The sequence below is a fragment of the Mus caroli genome, unplaced genomic scaffold (genome assembly GCF_978045245.1).
Source record: "Mus caroli unplaced genomic scaffold, Mus_caroli_1 scaffold_4, whole genome shotgun sequence".
Taxonomy (NCBI): Eukaryota; Metazoa; Chordata; class Mammalia; order Rodentia; family Muridae; genus Mus; species Mus caroli.
This window is the reverse complement of record NW_028227259.1, coordinates 33,899,694-33,916,668: the sequence shown is the minus strand read 5'-3', so window position 1 is coordinate 33,916,668 and position 16,975 is coordinate 33,899,694. Positions and strand designations below refer to the sequence as shown.

Below are 16,975 nucleotides of genomic sequence, written 5' to 3'. Positions count from 1 at the left end.
GCATGCATGTGTATGTGGATATATAATCATCACACAGGCTCTCAGAGAACACAGGAAACTCTTACCAGACTATTATGATTGGCCATGACGTGATACTTCATTCCGGCCAGTGAATGAAGTTGTTTCCCACAATGATGGCAGGTAAACATTTCCTGAAAGGAAAAAAGGTCAGTTCTCAGTGCCTGAATGTTCAAAGGAGAAACAGAAAGTCACAAAACACCATAAGCTGGGCTAGTCACTAGCACGCGTCACTCCTTCCTCATTGTGCTCTGGCCTGAACCTGATGTTGCCACAGGCTTGTGTGTGGAACACTGGGTCCCTGGCTGGTGGAACAGGGTCACTTAGGAGCAGGCCTCTGTAGGTTATGACCCTGCTTCCCTCCTGTTCCAGTCCGGACTCAACCACCCTGTGAGAAGCTCTGACCCAAGTGCATGGTACTTGCAGATGAGTCAATGAAGCCAGTTTGGTTTCCTGGCCACTGAAGGCTTCTACCCTCCCAAACCCTGATGTAGAGCAAGCTCCTCCCTTTAGCTCTTTGGGTCAGGTGTCTGCGCACAGTGATATAAAATGATGAACACATTAAAGCGGTTGTCACTTTTCTCTGCATTCCATGTACACACATTAAAAACGCAACTAGTAGTACAATTAAATAAACATGCAAGCCCAAGCCGGTACATGCAAAGTCTGTTTTCTCTACCATTCAATGCTACCCCAAGTTAGCTATAATAGACTGCACACGGTACCAGAAGTCTATAGTTAGAAAAAAATCCTAACAGTCATGAAATGCCACAAAATAGCTAACCTGTTTGCAGTTTTCCATGTGTTTCTTTAAACCCTCTATAGTCTTCCTCCCCACTGCCTGGCAGGTAGGACAGGACACACTGCCTTTATCCATGATCTCTAAGTACCACTTTTCCTCCATACTGCCTACAATGGAAAGAATGGGACACTGTAATCTGCAGCATTCTTCAGAAACAGACAGCGTAAGTCCACAATTGAGGGCAATACTGTAAGTGGTTTGTCTTGGTGGATGACAATGAACACATTCTTGCAGTACATGGCTTCCAAACATAACTTGTTTCCATTCACTGTAGAGTTTCAGAATCTTTGGCCCACATCCCCATGAAAAAAACCTCATCTGTCCACTTCCAAGTCCGGTGGAGTGAATCAGAACTGGGGACAACTTTTCAGATCATGATGTAAGAAAAAGATACTGAGATAGGCAAAACTGCTATCTGAGATTTTTTTTCACGTGCCTGAGACCATGCTAAATGTTTTTATGTCATTTTAAATTTCATTGTTGTAATGCTTTCTGTCTACATTCAAGGAAACCCAGGATTGTACAAGGGACAGACCTAGGCAGCTCAGAAGGCATACTGTGCCGAAACTTCAACCTATGTGATCTCCATGAAGCGCAGGCGAGGCTTGGTGGTGATGCCTGCCCATTAGGATGAAGTGCTGGGTCCAATTACCCACAGAGACAGGGAGAGAAGGGAGGTAAGAAAGAGACAGGGAGAGAAGGGAGGTAAGAAAGAGACAGGGAGAGGTAGGTGACAGCCTCAACTGGATCATCCTCCCTCACAGAGATAACACGAATATTCAATGAGACGAATACCTGCTGCATAGACTGGCGGCTCCTTCCGGACCCGACGAGCCTGGGGTTTGGGGTGAGGCTGAGCTTTAGGCCGCTGCTTCCTCCCTACATAAGATGGAAACTTAGAAATCTCGCAAATCCCTTCTCCTTCTATTCCGCGCAGTAGGCCCCACTCCCTCAACCTCCTGCCCTTCCTTTCCACAGGACTGAGCGAAAGGGTACAAGAAGGCAGGGGAAGGTCACTCCCTCACTCAAATTCGAGGGTCTCCAAAGCCAATCAAGCCTCCAAAGCAAAGGCGCTTTCTCTACATCCTTAAAGGGTGAAGCTCGGTCTCCTATGGAAGGACAGACAGTGCAGGACCCTACCGTCTCCCATGGAAGGACAGACAGCCCAGGACCCTACCGTACAGCTTGTGCTTCTTTTGAGGAAGCTCGTGATAGTCTTCATCTTCTTCTTGCTTGACGTTCCTCTTTCCTTTGGCCTTCTCCTTTTCCTTTTCACCTGTGCCTGACATTCCACACAACAACAAAGCAATCTGTAAATGGTCATTTGGGCTTGCCTTCAAAAAAACCTCATCACAGTACCACAAGGCACAGATCACCACAAAATGCACCCTCACAGAACAGCTTGGAGAAACTTGCTGTGAATTGGTTTGTTTGTTTGTTGTTGTTGTTGTTGTTTTGTTTTGTTTTGTTTTTTTCGAGACAGGGTTTCTCTATATAGCCCTGGCTGTCCTGGAACTCACTTTGTAGACCAGGCTGGCCTCGAACTCAGAAATCTGCCTGCCTCTGCCTCCCGAGTGCTGGGATTAAAGGCGTGTGCTACAACGCCCGGCTGATGTGAATTGTTTTTAATCCATGGAGTCCCCTCTTCCCTCAGAAACCATCAGATCTTCCTTATGCTTAAACGGGTCTATAGAAGCAGCACTCAAAAAGACAGCTATAAGTCAACCACTGACTGTGACCCTCTGGCATACATTGCCACGATTTAACCCATTACCCAGCCCTCACCTCACTACTGATAAACAACCACACCATACCAAAATATCAAGCACACTAGATACACTCTCCTGTCTCAGAGCTGAGAATCTGAAATGGATACCTTCAACCTGTGAAGTGGCAGCAGGCTTGATTCTTCTCATCTTCATCCAGTAGGTAGATTTTCGGAGGGTTGCTGCGAAGTCACTGACTGGTTCACAAGAGGAGGCGGATGACGAGCCACTCAGGGAATCCTCATGAGGTATAGTGTACTGGAAACTGTTATCCTTTATGGGGCACTGGGCCCTATTACTGACACAACACAAAGTCATGGACCACACAGGAGAAGCTGGAGACATTTACTACTAATTTTTCTCACACTGTAAAAACACAACCAAGCTAATAACTTGTGCAAAACTATGAAGACTGGTTTTTGTTTTGTTTACAAAAAGCAAAATAAATAAATAAATAAATAAACAAACCAAAAAGAAACCACATACAAAAAACAGTACATGGGTTAAAACATACTAACAATTACGAGTCAATTCAACACAATGTACACAATTCCTCTTACACCCAGGGCAGTCAGAGCAAGCAGGCTATACAACTGATCCCTCTGCAGCCCAGGCCTTCCCAGACTACTCAGAGTTTACATTCAAGAGGCTGGAGAATCAAGGGAGGGCATACCTGTGAGGAACTTTCTAGATTAGATTAGCCTAGACGTGCCTATGAAGGATTACAGCGATTAGGTTAATCTAAATGAGAAAATCCACCCTGAAAATGGCAATGTGTGGCAGGGTCAGGCTCCCTGAGAGGAGGCCTGTGTGAAGCTGTGCAGGTGAAGACATGGAGACCACAGGATTTCCAGAGAGGAAAGCAAGCTAGAGGCATAGAGTGGGCTTGCTCGAGTTAGAGGATGTGTACTTCAGATTGCAAAGCCGGAGGAAGAAGCCACTCAAGCCCCCTGGAACACAGATGATTCCATCATGAGCCCAAGATGCTGGACACAGAGATGCAGGATGCTCTTCTCTTTGGTCTGGGGATGTTTACTTTGTATACCTTCATGCTTTAAGGATGTAACTTGTTTTTAATCATGCTGAAGCTCAGAGTTAGGACATTTCCTGAAATGTCACAAGAGACTTAGAAGTTTCAGAACTGCTAGACTCCAGACACTTTTGAAGTTGGACTGAGTATATTTGCGTGTTAGGAGGTAGCATGAACCTATGAAGACAATAGCAGAGGAGTGTAGATTAAGACTGATGTGTTTGGGGGCCAGCACGATGGCTCAGCAGGTAAGCCTGCCTACGGTCAAACATGACTCCCTGAATTTGATTTTTCAGATCCACATGGTGGTGATAACTGACCCCTGCAAGTTGTCTTCTGACCTCCACACATGTACCTCGGTACCCAAACATGCACATACATATACAAAAATGTGATAAAAAATATGCTTGATATATTTGGGTCAACAGGATCTAGAATCACCAAAGGGACTATGTGTGATGATGGATTATCCAGATTCGGTCAGCCTCTGGGCAGGCTTGTGAGTGGTTATCTTGACATCATTTATTGAGGTAGGAAGATCCACCCCAGAAGCGGACATTATTTCCTGGGTCCTCAACTACATAAAAAGGAGAAAGTTACTTGTGCGCAAAGTTTGTTCTCTCCTTCCACCACATGGATCCCAGGAACTGAACTCATGTCTTTAGGCTTAGCCTTTATCCACTGGGCCATCTTGGCAGTTCAAGAATAGATGAACTAAATAGAGGGGGTAAGGGAGAAGGAAGGGGCAGCAGACAGCCAGATGTATTAGTTTATAACTAGCATCTCTGTAAACACGAGGATGAGACAGGAGAACTGTCTCAAGTTCAAGTCTATCCTGAGCTACAGAGTACAACTTTGTCTGTGGGAGGGGGAGAAGAAGAAGAAAGAACAGAAAGATGGAAGAGAAAGAAGAGGAAGAAGGAGGAGAAGAAGGAAGAGAAGGGGAAGGGGAGGAGGAGGAAGGAGGAAGAGAAAAAGGAGGAGGAAGATGAAGGAGAAAGAGGAGGAAGAGGAAGAGGAGGAAGAAGAAGAAAGAAGGAGAAGAGGAGAAGAAAAAAGCAAGCAAGCAATGACAGGAATGATGGTGCATATCTTGCATTCCCAGTATGAGAATGTATGCTTACACAAATAGTCTGGGAAACAAGTTTTAAATAATTTAAAGCAAAACTATAACATCGTTTGATAAGATTTTCAGTAATATAGAAAACATATCCAAAACTACTATATAAGGGAAGGTGGCAGGAGATGGAAGGAATCTATGAGTTTGTGAGATTTCTACATTTAAGCAGAAGCAGACATTAACTCAAATAGACTAAGAAAGAAAGTACAGATTCCCCAATGTGGGTGCTGGGAATTGAACTCAGGTCCTCTACAGGAACAGTGTGCACTCGTCACTAGCAGGGCGTTTAAATGGGACTCTAAGCACTCATCTGGCTGGATACTGCTTTTAAGTGTGGGAACAAACCATACGCAGATAGAGTCAGTAATAAGAAAGTAGACCCAAATCCAACCCCAGTAATGTGAATTCAAAGGCTTTACACAAATGCATACACAGATAGAGTGTCAGTAATAAGAAAGGAGACCCAAATCCAACCCCAGTAATGTGAATTCAAAGGCTTTTGGGCTAAGCACTCCAGTTGTGATGGTTTGTATGCTCTGCCCAGAGAGTGGCACTACTGGGAGGTGTGGCCCTGTTGGAGTAGGTATGTCACTGTGGGTGTGGGCTTTAAGACCCTCATCCTAGCTGCCTGGAATTGAGTATTCTGCTAGCAGCCTTCAGATGAAGATGTAGAACTCTCAGCTCCTATTACACCATGCTTGCCTGGATGCTGCCACATTCTCACCTTGATGATAATAGACTAAACCCCTAAACCTGTAAACTTGCCCCAATTAAATGTCGTCTTTTTAAGAGTTGCCTTGGTCATAGTGTCTATTCACAGTGCTAAAACCCTCACTAAGACACCAGTTAAGATTGACAGAGTCACTACAAAGATATCCTACTTGTATATGCTCCCTATTATTGGTGACCTGTAATATATATACATAAATAAAAACTATACATGGGACTGAAGTGATTGCTCATGATTTCAAAGTGTGTACTAAGCTCTAGAGGACCTGAGCTCGGTTCCCAGCACCCACATCAGGTGGCTCATAACTACCTGTAAGTCCAGCTGCAGAGGGGTCTGATGCCTCTGTTCTTGGCAGGTACCTGTACTCATGTACACATACTCACATAGCACACACATACACATCTTTAAATTAAATAAATTTTAAAGTAATGCATCAATGAAACTATAGTATGTAATCACCAAACACAGGATCACTGTGATGGCTATTTTAATTTCGATATAACAGACATCAGGACAGAGAGTCCTGCCAGATATAAAGACAGGCTTCCTAATGACAAAATGTCAAATTATTCAGCAGACATAATGATCTGTTGCAATAGCTAATAATAGAGCTTCAAACTACACATACTGAAAACTGACAGCATTAGACAAAGCAGACACCTCCATAAGCTTAAAGACTATAGTCATCTCTCTCGGCAACTGATGGGACAAAAGCCAAAACTTCAGTGAAGAATAAATGATCTGAATCACATTAATCTTTAGCATTTACAGAATCCCTCATGGCCAGTAGCTTTTGCAAAATACTGTGTTGAAGATATACATTCTTCTCAAGTTCACACCGTGCATTCACCAAAACAGAGAATATTTTGGGTCTCAAATGTTAAATTTTTATTGAAGGGAGGAAAACCATGTGCATATCAGAATCACGTTAGAAACTAAGAGCAGTAATCTATTCTAAAACAAGCTGGGCATGTTACTCCCAGCGCTCCAGAAGCAGAAGCAAGAGGATCTCTTTGAGTCTGAGGCCAGCCTGATCTACAAAGTGAACTCAGGACAGCTAGGGCTGTTACACAAAGAAACCCTGTCTCAACACAACAAAACAGGACAAAACAAAACAAAAAGCTATTAAAAAACAAAAAACAAAATATTCAAAGATTTAGAATTTAATAACCTGCTCCTAAATAATTCTCAGGCGAAAACTGAAACCATAAAAGACACTGGGGTTATTGTATAGTGCGCAACCGAGATGCACTTATCCTAGGATGCGAGATAAGTAACACGGCACCTGGGAGGGAATACAAAGCTCTAACTGCTCCCTTCAGGAGGACTCAAAGTCAAGGACATGAGGATTCAGTTACAGACATCTTAAAAAGAAAAGCAAACTTAACCAAAGAAGAAAAAAATTTAATGTACAAACTAGGAGAAAAACATTTTTTAAAAATTTATTACATATACAGCATTCTGCCTGCATGTATGACTGCAGGCCAAAGAGTACCAGACCTCATTACAGATGGTTATGACCCACCATGTGCTTGTTGGGAATTGAACTTAGGGCCTCTGGAAGAGCAGCCAATGCTCTTAACCTCTGTGCAATCTCTTCAGTACTGGTAGAAAAACTCTTGATTCTTTGAAATAAGCATTAAATGGAGAACCTTGGGTAAGTATATAGCTCAGGGCTTGATTAGCATGCACAAAACCATGAGTTTGACCTCTATGAGTTTGAGGGTACCCTGGTCTACATAGCAAGCTCCTGGCCAAATCCTATCTCAAAATAAATGAACAAACAAAACAACAACAAAAACCAAAACAAAACAAAATCTTGATGAAAGAGAAATCTCTGCAATCATGGGAGGCAAAAGTTTCTTAAATAGGATCCTTAAAATCAAGAAACCCAGAGGTAGTCTTAAAGCTGGCTTAGTGTTTGCTTGTGCTAGCTTGAGGACCTGAGTTCAATCCCCAGCACACATCAAAGCCAGTTGTGGATGAATGTGTCTATTACTCTACCACTGGAGCAAGGGGAGAAGTAAACTGGATCCCAGAAGCTCACTGGCCAGTCTAAACATTAGTGAGCTCCAGGTTCATTGAGAGACCTTGTCTCAAAAAATAGAGGAGGGCACCTACCTTGGACCGTTAGCTTCCATAGCACACACACAGGCACATGTACCTCCACTTACTCAACACACACACAAGAAACACAAGTGAATATTTTTACAAAGGCCTCTGGCACTCCAATCAGGAGAGCCAGTAGGTTAACTGCAGATCTTCAACTCTCCCTTGGCTCTTCCAAAACCAGTCTCTCTGTCTTATCCCCAACTCTGTAGCAACCATTTGCTGCAGCCTCCCTCTACCCCCAAACCACTGTGTCCATCTCCAGTTGATCACACAGATCTTCCCCTCCTCCTAAGTTCCCTCTCCCCCACTTCACTGCTTTATTCCCGCCCCCAACTCCCAACAGTCATTCCCTGGAACCTGTAGGTCACTCTGGCTAATGCAGATCCTCACCTCTGCCTCCATATCTCCAAGTCCAAGTCCAAGTTTCCCAATTTCATCTCCATACTTTAAAAACCTGTACTCCAGGGCTGGAGAGATGGCTCAGCGGGTAAGAGCACTGGCTGCTCTTCCAGAGGTCCTGAGTTCAATTCCCAGCAACCACATGGTGATTCACAACCATTTGTAATGAGATCCAATGCTCTCTTTTGGTGTGTCTGAAGACAGCTACAGTGTACTCACACACATAAAAAAATAAATCTCAAAAAATCCAAACCAAAACAAAAACCTGTACTCCAGGTAGGCCATGGTGGCTCACAGCTTAGATCCTAACTCTTGGGAGACAAAGGCAGTCAGATCTGAGTTTGAGGCCTAGTCTACAGTGTGAGTTCCAGGACAGCCAGGGGCTACACAGAGAAAAATACTGTCTCAAAACCCACAAGAAAACAACAGGAAATGGATAATTTTCTCAATATATACAACTTACCAAAATCAAGATCAGATAAGTAATTTGAACAGGACTATAATCCCTAAGAAAATAGAAGCAGTAATTAAAAGACCTCCAACTAAAAGAAGCCCAGGACCTGATGACTTAATGCAGAATTCTAAGAGAGTTTCAAAAAAGAGTTAATGCCTAAATCCCTCAAATTATTCCACAATACAGAAATAGAAGGAACAATGCTCAATTCATTTATAAGGCCAAAGTTATCCTGATATACAAGACACATAAAGACCCAACAAACAAAGAGAATTACAGACCAATTTCCCTCATACACATACATGCAAAAATACTCAATGCAAACCACATCCAAGATCCCATCAAAGACCTCATCCACCACAACCAAGCAGGCGTCATCCCAGAGATGCAGGGATGGTTCAGTAGATGGAAATCTGTCAATGTAACCCACCATATAAATAAACTGAGACAAATTTACACAATCATCTATCTCACCAGATGCAGAAAAGGCCTTTGATAAGATCCCACACCTTTCATAATAAAAGTCTCTGAGAGATTAGGAATACAAGGGACAGAGCTCAGCATAATAAAGGCAGCAAGCCCATAGCCAACATCAACTTAAATGGAGTAAAACTCAAAGCAATCCCACTAAAATCAGGAACAAGGTTGTCCACTCTCTCCATACCTATTCAATACAGTGCTTGAAGGAATAAAACAACTAAAGGAGATCAAGGGGATACAAACTGAAAGGGAAGAAGAAATCAAAGTATTTTTACTTGCAGAAGATATGATAGTATATGTCAGTGACCCTAAAAATTCCCCCGGAAGCTCCTACAGATGATAAACACTTTCAGCACAGATGCAAAATTAACTCCCACAAAACAACTATTAGCCTTACCATATACAAACGACAAAGGGACTTTACACGAAGAGCATGGAGTTGGGTGGGTTGAGAGGCTGGGAGGATCTGGGAGGAGATGTGGAGGGGAAAGAATAGGATCCAAATACATGGTGTGAAAAGAATTTGTAAATAAAACAATTAGAGATAATGCTGTGATGTGATCCAAACAACACAGGCTTTAAATTCAATTTTAGCTGTCTACCAAATGAAATGAAAACACTTGCCTACACAAGATTGACACAGGAATCTCACAGTTTTACTGTAATTCCCCAAATTTTCATAAAGTCTACACAAATTGTGATGTAACAATATGGAATTCTACTTGGTAATGAACTACTTTCAACGGAAATTATTGTTCTGCAAAGAATTTTTTGAAGACAAGGGGAGTGAGATGTGACTTAATTTATATAAAATTGTAGGACATGTAAACCTCTGTACAGTTACAGGTCACCAGTGCTTAGGGACAGGGTAAAGGGTGAAACAGACTGCAAAAGCACACAAGAAACTTATGGGAGAGCTGGAGAGATGGCTCAGCAGTTAAGAGCATTTGTTGTTCTTCCACAGGACCCAAGTTCACTATCTGGGACACAAACTGGGAGGCTTACAAATGCCATCTCCAGGAGATCCAACCCCCATACCTCTATGCATACGGCAGTCACAAACATAACACCCACACAGATACAAATGCATAGCATAATTATAAATGATAAAAATAAATCTTAAAAAAACAACAACACTTTTGAGGTGCTGGAGAGATAGCTCAGCAGCTAAGAGCAGTGCCTGCTCTGGCAACCTATCCAGTTCCAGCTCCCAGCATCCACACCGCAGCTCACAACTGTCCATACCTCCAGTTCAGGGGTCTGATGCCCTCTTTTTGCCTTAGTGGGCACTAGGCACACAAATGATTAGATGCACAAGCAAGAAAAACACTCATACACAGTAAATTAAGTTGAATACTTAAAAAAATTGAGAGGAGCCATGTGGAAGCTGAACAACACTACTCAATGATAACTTGGTCAAGGAAGAAATAAAGAAATTATAACTTTTTAGAGTTTAATGAAAATGAAGCCACAACATACCCAAACATATGGGACACAATTAAAGCAGTGGGAAGAGGAAAACTCATAGCTCTGAGTGCCTCCAATTAAAAAAAAAAAAAACTGGAGAGAGCATACACTAGCAGCTTGACAGCACACCTGAAAGCTCTAAAACAAAAAGAAGCAAATAGGAGTAGCAAGAGGAGTAGATGGCAGAAAATAATCAAACTCAGGGCTGAAATCAACCAAGTAGAAAAAAAAAAAGAACTATAAAAAGAATCAACCAAACCAGAAATTGGTTTTTTGAGAAAATCAACAAGATAGATAAACCCTTGGCCAGACTAACTAGGGTGCACAAAGAAAGTATCCTAATTAACAAAATCAGAAATGAAAAAGGAGACATAACAACAGAAACCGAGGAAATCAAAAAAAAAAAAAATCATCAAATGCTGTTACAAAAGCCTATCCTCAACAAAACTGGAAAATCTGGATGTAATGGACAATTTTTTAGACAGGTACCAAAATTAAATCAGGATCAGATAAACTATCTAAACAGTCCCATATCCCCTAAAAATTAAATAAATAAATAAATAAAATAAATAAATAAAAACAGCCATAAAAAATTCTCAAGTATGTTGTGTAATCTATCAACCCAAGGCAGTTTTATGTATTAAAAATAATACTACCCAATCACAAAAGAACTCAAATGATATGTACTCACTGATAAGTGGATATTAGCCCAGAAACTTAGAATACCCAAGATATAAGATACAATTTGCGAAACACATGAAACTCAAGAAGAACGAAGACCAAAGTGTGGACACTTTGCCCCTTCTTAGAATTGGGAACAAAACACCCATGGAAGGAGTTACAGAGTCAAAGTTTGGAGCTGAGACAAAAGGATGGACCATCTAGAGACTGCCATATCCAGGGATCCATCTCATAATCAACCTCCAAGCGCTGACACCATTGCATACACTAGCAAGATTTTGCTGAAAGGACTCAGATATAGCTGTCTCTTGTGAGACTATGCCGGGGCCTAGCAAACACAAAAGTGGATGTTCACAGTCAGCTCTTGGATGGAACACAGGGCCCCCAATGGAGGAGCTAGAGAAAGTACCCAAGGAGCTAAAGGGATCTGCAACCCTATAGGGTTAGCAACAATATGAACTAACCAGTACCCCCCAGAGCTCATGTCTCTAGCTGCATATGTATCAGAAGATGGCCTAGTCGGCCATCACTGGAAAGAGAGGCCCATTGGTCATGCAAACTTTATATGCCCCAGTACAGGGGAACACCAGGGCCAAAAAGTGGGAGTGAGTGGGTAGGTGAGTGGGGGGGAGGGTATGGGGGACTTTTGGGATAGCATTGAAAATGTAAATGAGGAAAATACCTAATAAAAAATATTTAAGGGGCTTAGCAAACACAGAAGTGGATGCTCACAGTCAGCTATTGGATGGATCACAGGGCCCCCAATGGAGGAGCTAGAGAAAGTACCCAAGGAGCTAAAGGGATCTGCAACCCTATAGGTGGAACAGCATTATGAACTAACCAGTACCCCAGAGCTCTTGACTCTAGCTCATATGTATCAAAAGATGGCCTAGTCGGCCATCACTGGAAAGAGAGGCCCATTGGACTTGCGAACTTTATATGCCCCAGTACAGGGGAACGCCAGGGCCAAAAAGTGGGAGTGGGTGGGTAGGGGAGGGCGGGGAGTGTATTGGGGACTTTTTGGATAGCATTGGAAATGTAAATGAGGAAAATACCTAATAAAAAAATATTTAAAAAAATAATAAAATTATCCATGAAAGTAAAAAAAAAAAAAGATACTAAGTGATATTGTAACAATACGTGCTCCTTTATGATGCAATGCTTGCCATGATTAATGTCTTTATAATTAATCACTGGTTTAGCAAATCTCAGCTTCTAATCACAGATGAGAAGGTTAGCCTGCTTTCAACTCTTTTTGGATTAAGAATTTTTTTAAGGGCTGGAGAGATGGCTCAGCAGTTAAGAGCACTGACGGCTCTTCTAAAGTTCCTGAGTTCAAACCTCAACAACCACATGGTGGCTCACAACCATCTGGAATGAGATCTGATGCCCTCTCCTGGTGCATCTGAAGACAGTCACAGTGTACTTAGATGTAATATTAAATAAATCTTTAAAAGAAGAAAAATTTTTAAATGACTTATTTTACATATGTGAGTTCACTGCTGCATCTTCAGACACACCAGAAGACAGCACTGGATCCACTGTAGATGGTTGTGAGCTGCCATGTGGTTGCTGGGAATTGAACTCAAGACCTCTGAAAGAGCAATCAGTGCTCTTAACTGCTAAGCCATCTCTCCAGCCTGGATTAAGAATTTTTAAGAGCCTCTAGCCCAGTGGTTCTAATTGTGTATGTCCTAAGACCACTGAAAAACACCAATATTTACATTATGATTCATAACAGTCGCAAAATTGGTTGTGCAGAAGCAAAGCAAATAATTGTATAGCTGGTGGTAACCACAACATGAGGATCTGTATTACAAGGTCCACAGCACTGGGAAGGTTTAGAACTTTCCCATATGCTCCATAGCCCATTCTTCTAAGTAAAACTATGTAGGCTTAATTTTTTAAGAAGCCTTCTGGTTGGGCTCAGCATCCTTTGGAGTCTTTTCCTATTCCACTTATCTTTACAGAATGATACACTCCATGCTTTCCCTCTCTTTTTAAGTCTCACTTTAAATCATCAGCTCTCAAACTTTGCAGTCTCCTTGGAAGATAACTAAGAATAAGTATTTCTGGCACTGGAGGCAAGGCTCAGTGCTTAAGAGCACTTGCTCCTGCAGAGGACCTGATTCTATTCCCGGCACCCACAGGGAGCTTCACAATCATCCATCACTCCAGTTCCAGGAGACCTGATGGCCTCTTCGGAGCTCCATGGGTCTGTGGTGCACAGACATTCATGTGAGAACATCACAAACACTAAATAAACCCAAAGAGTTTTAAGTGAGTACTCCCAATGACTCCAATTCTGATTAAGAGACGGACCCATTTGCCTTCATTCTGCTTAACAATTTTCTCGAGGTACACACTCACACACACCATTCTTTCCATGATTCCTAGAAAAGCTGATGAATGCGCTCATCTTGTGGAGAAAACAAAAACAAAAAACATGTTCCCAATCACTTTTCACAGAAGGTTAAGTCTTAATTCTGTATTTAAAATCAGCTCTTCATTTAAGCCCATCCATTTTGTTGGTAATGTCAGGTCTTGTTTCAGAAATTCCCAGTTTGGTTTATGAATCCAAAATCCAACTGTTGCCAAAGACAGAAACCTGTCAACACTGTTTCCCCCCCCCCCCCCCCGAACTCTCACCTCCTCTCATCCCTGGCATCTATAATATAGTTACAATCACATGCTACCTTTCACATACAGTTACGATCAGAGGCCACATTTCACTTTCTTCCTTAGGTTTGAGCAAAATAGTCTTGGTACCAGTTTTCACACTTCTTTCAACCCATCTCTTCAAAGGTGACCTTTCCCCTCCAGGATAATTACAATTGCAACATCTTAGCATGCCTTAAAGGACCTGGCTCCTGCTACCTTTTTTTTTTTTTTTTGGTACTTCTTTTTCGTTTTTCTTTTCTGTTCAGATTTATTTACTATATGTAAGTACACTGTAGCTGTCTTCAGACACACCAGAAGAGGAAGTCAGATCTCATTACGGATGGTTGTGAGCCACCATGTGGTTGCAGGGATTTGAACTCAAGACCTCTGGAAGAGCAGTCAGTGCTCTTAACCGCTGAGCCATCTCTCCAGCCCCCTGCTACCTTCTCTTAATGATGCCCTGCAATATCCTCCACCCGCTATCATCCTCCATGCCAATGTCACACAGCTAGTTATTATAAACTTCTTCTATCAGGTCAAACACTGACTTCATGGGAAAGGCAGGTGGGACTGCTCAGTATCTAACGGAATTATTCTTTGATCTTCAAGCCTCTGTCTTTGTGTGGACTATTCTGGTAATACTGAAATCATCCCTCTGCTTCCCAAAAGTGGCATTAAATTCCACTATAAGAATATTTACTAGCAGTGCACAAATTAAAAGCGTAGCACATGCCTGTGATCGCGGTACTGGGAAGGCTGAGGGCAGAAACTGCAAAAGTTAAAGTTCACCCTGGCCTACACAGTAAGCTCCTGGTCAGCCTGGGCTACATAGTGAAACCCCATCTCAAACAAAAATACAAGTGTGTAGTGGCACAGGCCTGTGATTCCAGAACTCAGGAGACAGATGCATGAGGACTACAAATTACAGGCCAACCTAAGTGTAGCAGGGAATTTCCAGATAGTGAGCCCCTACCACAAAAAATAGTCTTTTCCTATTACACTGGATTGTATTGCCTCGATTACCCAATTCATCTGTTGAACGGACAGCTTTGTTTTCATGCCTGGTGCACAACCTACTACACAGCTTGTACAGAGCAGACATTTCATAAGAGTTATCTAAGTGAATGAACTCACCAGGGAGGGCCAAGTTAATAAAATCTTTCTTTTGTGTTAGCCATGGCAAAACTTAGCACATTCATTACAGAAAACAATAAATCAGGGCTGCAACCAATTAGCTTAGAAATGTAAAGATTGCTTATAGCTGTTTTTATTTCCCTCCCAAGTCCATCAAATTAATTATGAGCACATATTTAATGTGGGAGCAGAGGACATGCAGGAATACCACTAACTGAAACACACACTCCATTTTTATTAGACTGCATCTTTATTGCAAGCCAGGTTTTCTTTCCCCCACACTAGGATTATATCTGCACTGTCCAATCCCGTAGCCACTACCTACAGATGGTTATTGAAGTTTTAGTCCATTAAAATGAAACAGAATTTGTAATTCGGTTCTTCAATTATACTAGCCACATCTCAAGTGCCCCAAAGCCATACCTGTCTGGTGGCTCTGATGCTCCACAGTGCAGACACAGAACATCTTTAGCAGCACTGTCTACACCATTACAAAAATGTCCTCAGAAAACCTCACTTACTTCTTAGCTCCCACGATCCTGGTGCTCCTCTGCTGCTTAAGGGATGTGGGTCCCGGGGTCTAGCAAATCACAAGCACAGGAGTGAGTGCTAGGGACCTTTGAAGCTCATCCACAAAGAGATGAATCCCCCTTGTGCCTAGATGTGAAGCTGTCCCGAGCAACTACTTCAAATGGACTGAAGGAGACACTTTTTAGGAAACCTGTGCCATTCTATTTATTTACAATGTAAAGACGGGTTGACAATACCAGAGTTTTCATCTTTGTCCATTCTCAAAACCCTATCCTAGATAGAGGCTTGAAAAGAAAAGACGGGAAAAAATATATATGATACATATATATATATGTATTATATATATATATTAAAAGAAACGGGAGGCACTGGGGATGCTGAAGGAATATAAATAATTACAATGTGTCGAGGAACTCAGTCCAAGGATACGAGGACTAAGCAATAAAAATTAAAATGGGAAGAAAAAAGGGGGTAAGTGGATCTGATATAAAAGGGTGGGGCCTAGGATTGGCTCTGAAAAAAAAAAAAAAAAAACAACTCTGAGTACAAAACAAAAGCAAAGGACCGCGTGTTCTCAGCTCGACAGTTCTATCTCTAAAGTATAATGGTCACACCAAGAAACTCACGGCGGTGACTGCACCGAGTCGGGAAGACATCACTCCCCCTCCACGCCTAACAATTTCACCCAAGGGCTCCGGACAGACCAACGCCACTTCCGCTCTCCTCGCCTCTCCCGGATGTGGTCTCAGCGGCGACTAACCCTGCTCTGAACACCTACTTCCGCCTAGCTGCTTCCGAGGGGGCTGCGGCGGGAAAGGAGTCACGTGATAACTCTTCTTCGGCTTCCATTGAGACCCCGCCCCCATAGCAACAAGGCAGTAGGCAGGCCTTTGGGGCGTGAAGGTTGGAGCAAATGGGAGGAGTCTGAAATTTAAGAGATCCTCCTGAACCAGCTTTTACACACCTACTCCCACCCATCCCACAAGTGGTTTTACAGATGCAAACGAAATTCAAATCGCCCCTTTATTGATCTTAAATTAAAGACCCATTCTCTCCTCCTTCTCTCCCAGATAGCTCGTTCTTTGCTCCGGTGAGGGGTAGAACTCTCCTCTTCCACTAACTTCAGGCCTCCAGACTTATCCAGCTTTTGGATTTTTTTGGTGCGGTCCCTGAAAGACATGAACACTTTAGCCAAGTTACATCTGGATCTCTCCAGCGGATGAGTCTGGAACAATGCCTGTGTAGCCTGGGCTTAGAAGAAGTGGGCTTACTCCAGAACTATGTTCTTTCCAGCCAGAGGGAAGGGGAAAGGATCTTTCAGAGAAACTACCATGGCTCCTTTCTGAATGACTGCCTAGTGACGCCCATGAGAGACTGAGACGGCTCCTTTTTGAGGGACTGAGGCATCTCAGAGAATAGAGTCTGCTGGCTCCTCCCTGAAAGACTGTGTAGACTCTTCTTCACAGAGGGACTGTGCCCTCTTCTCTCTAGAAGTCTACAAGGGCTCCTCCCTGAGGGACTGTGAAGGTTCCTCCCTGAGGGACTACAAGGGCTCCTCCTTCTAGGGCTCTTCCGTGAAGGACTTGGAAG

General features: G+C 42.7%; 1 protein-coding gene across 6 annotated transcripts in view; it reads right to left on the bottom strand.

Moving 5' to 3' along the window:
* Znf512 (zinc finger protein 512) overlaps positions 1-16,169 on the bottom strand; it is a 28,285-nt gene extending 12,116 nt beyond the window's left edge. Inside the window, exons 1-7 of one of the 6 annotated variants that reach the window (XM_021162320.3) lie at positions 16,012-16,169; positions 15,376-15,434; positions 2,697-2,884; positions 1,998-2,102; positions 1,616-1,699; positions 803-927; positions 66-152 (exon numbers count right to left, since the gene is read on the bottom strand). In XM_021162320.3, coding sequence (XP_021017979.1) covers positions 66-152; positions 803-927; positions 1,616-1,699; positions 1,998-2,102; positions 2,697-2,884; positions 15,376-15,434; positions 16,012-16,041 — 678 coding nt within the window. In that variant the 5' untranslated portion in view covers positions 16,042-16,169. Of the gene's footprint in view, positions 1-65; positions 153-802; positions 928-1,615; positions 1,700-1,997; positions 2,103-2,696; positions 2,885-15,277; positions 15,328-15,375; positions 15,435-16,011 lie in introns of those variants that run through there. The other 5 variants (XM_029477681.2, XM_029477682.2, XM_029477684.2 and 2 more) reach the window with 5 other exon arrangements.
* Between the last annotated feature and the right edge of the window lie 806 nt (positions 16,170-16,975).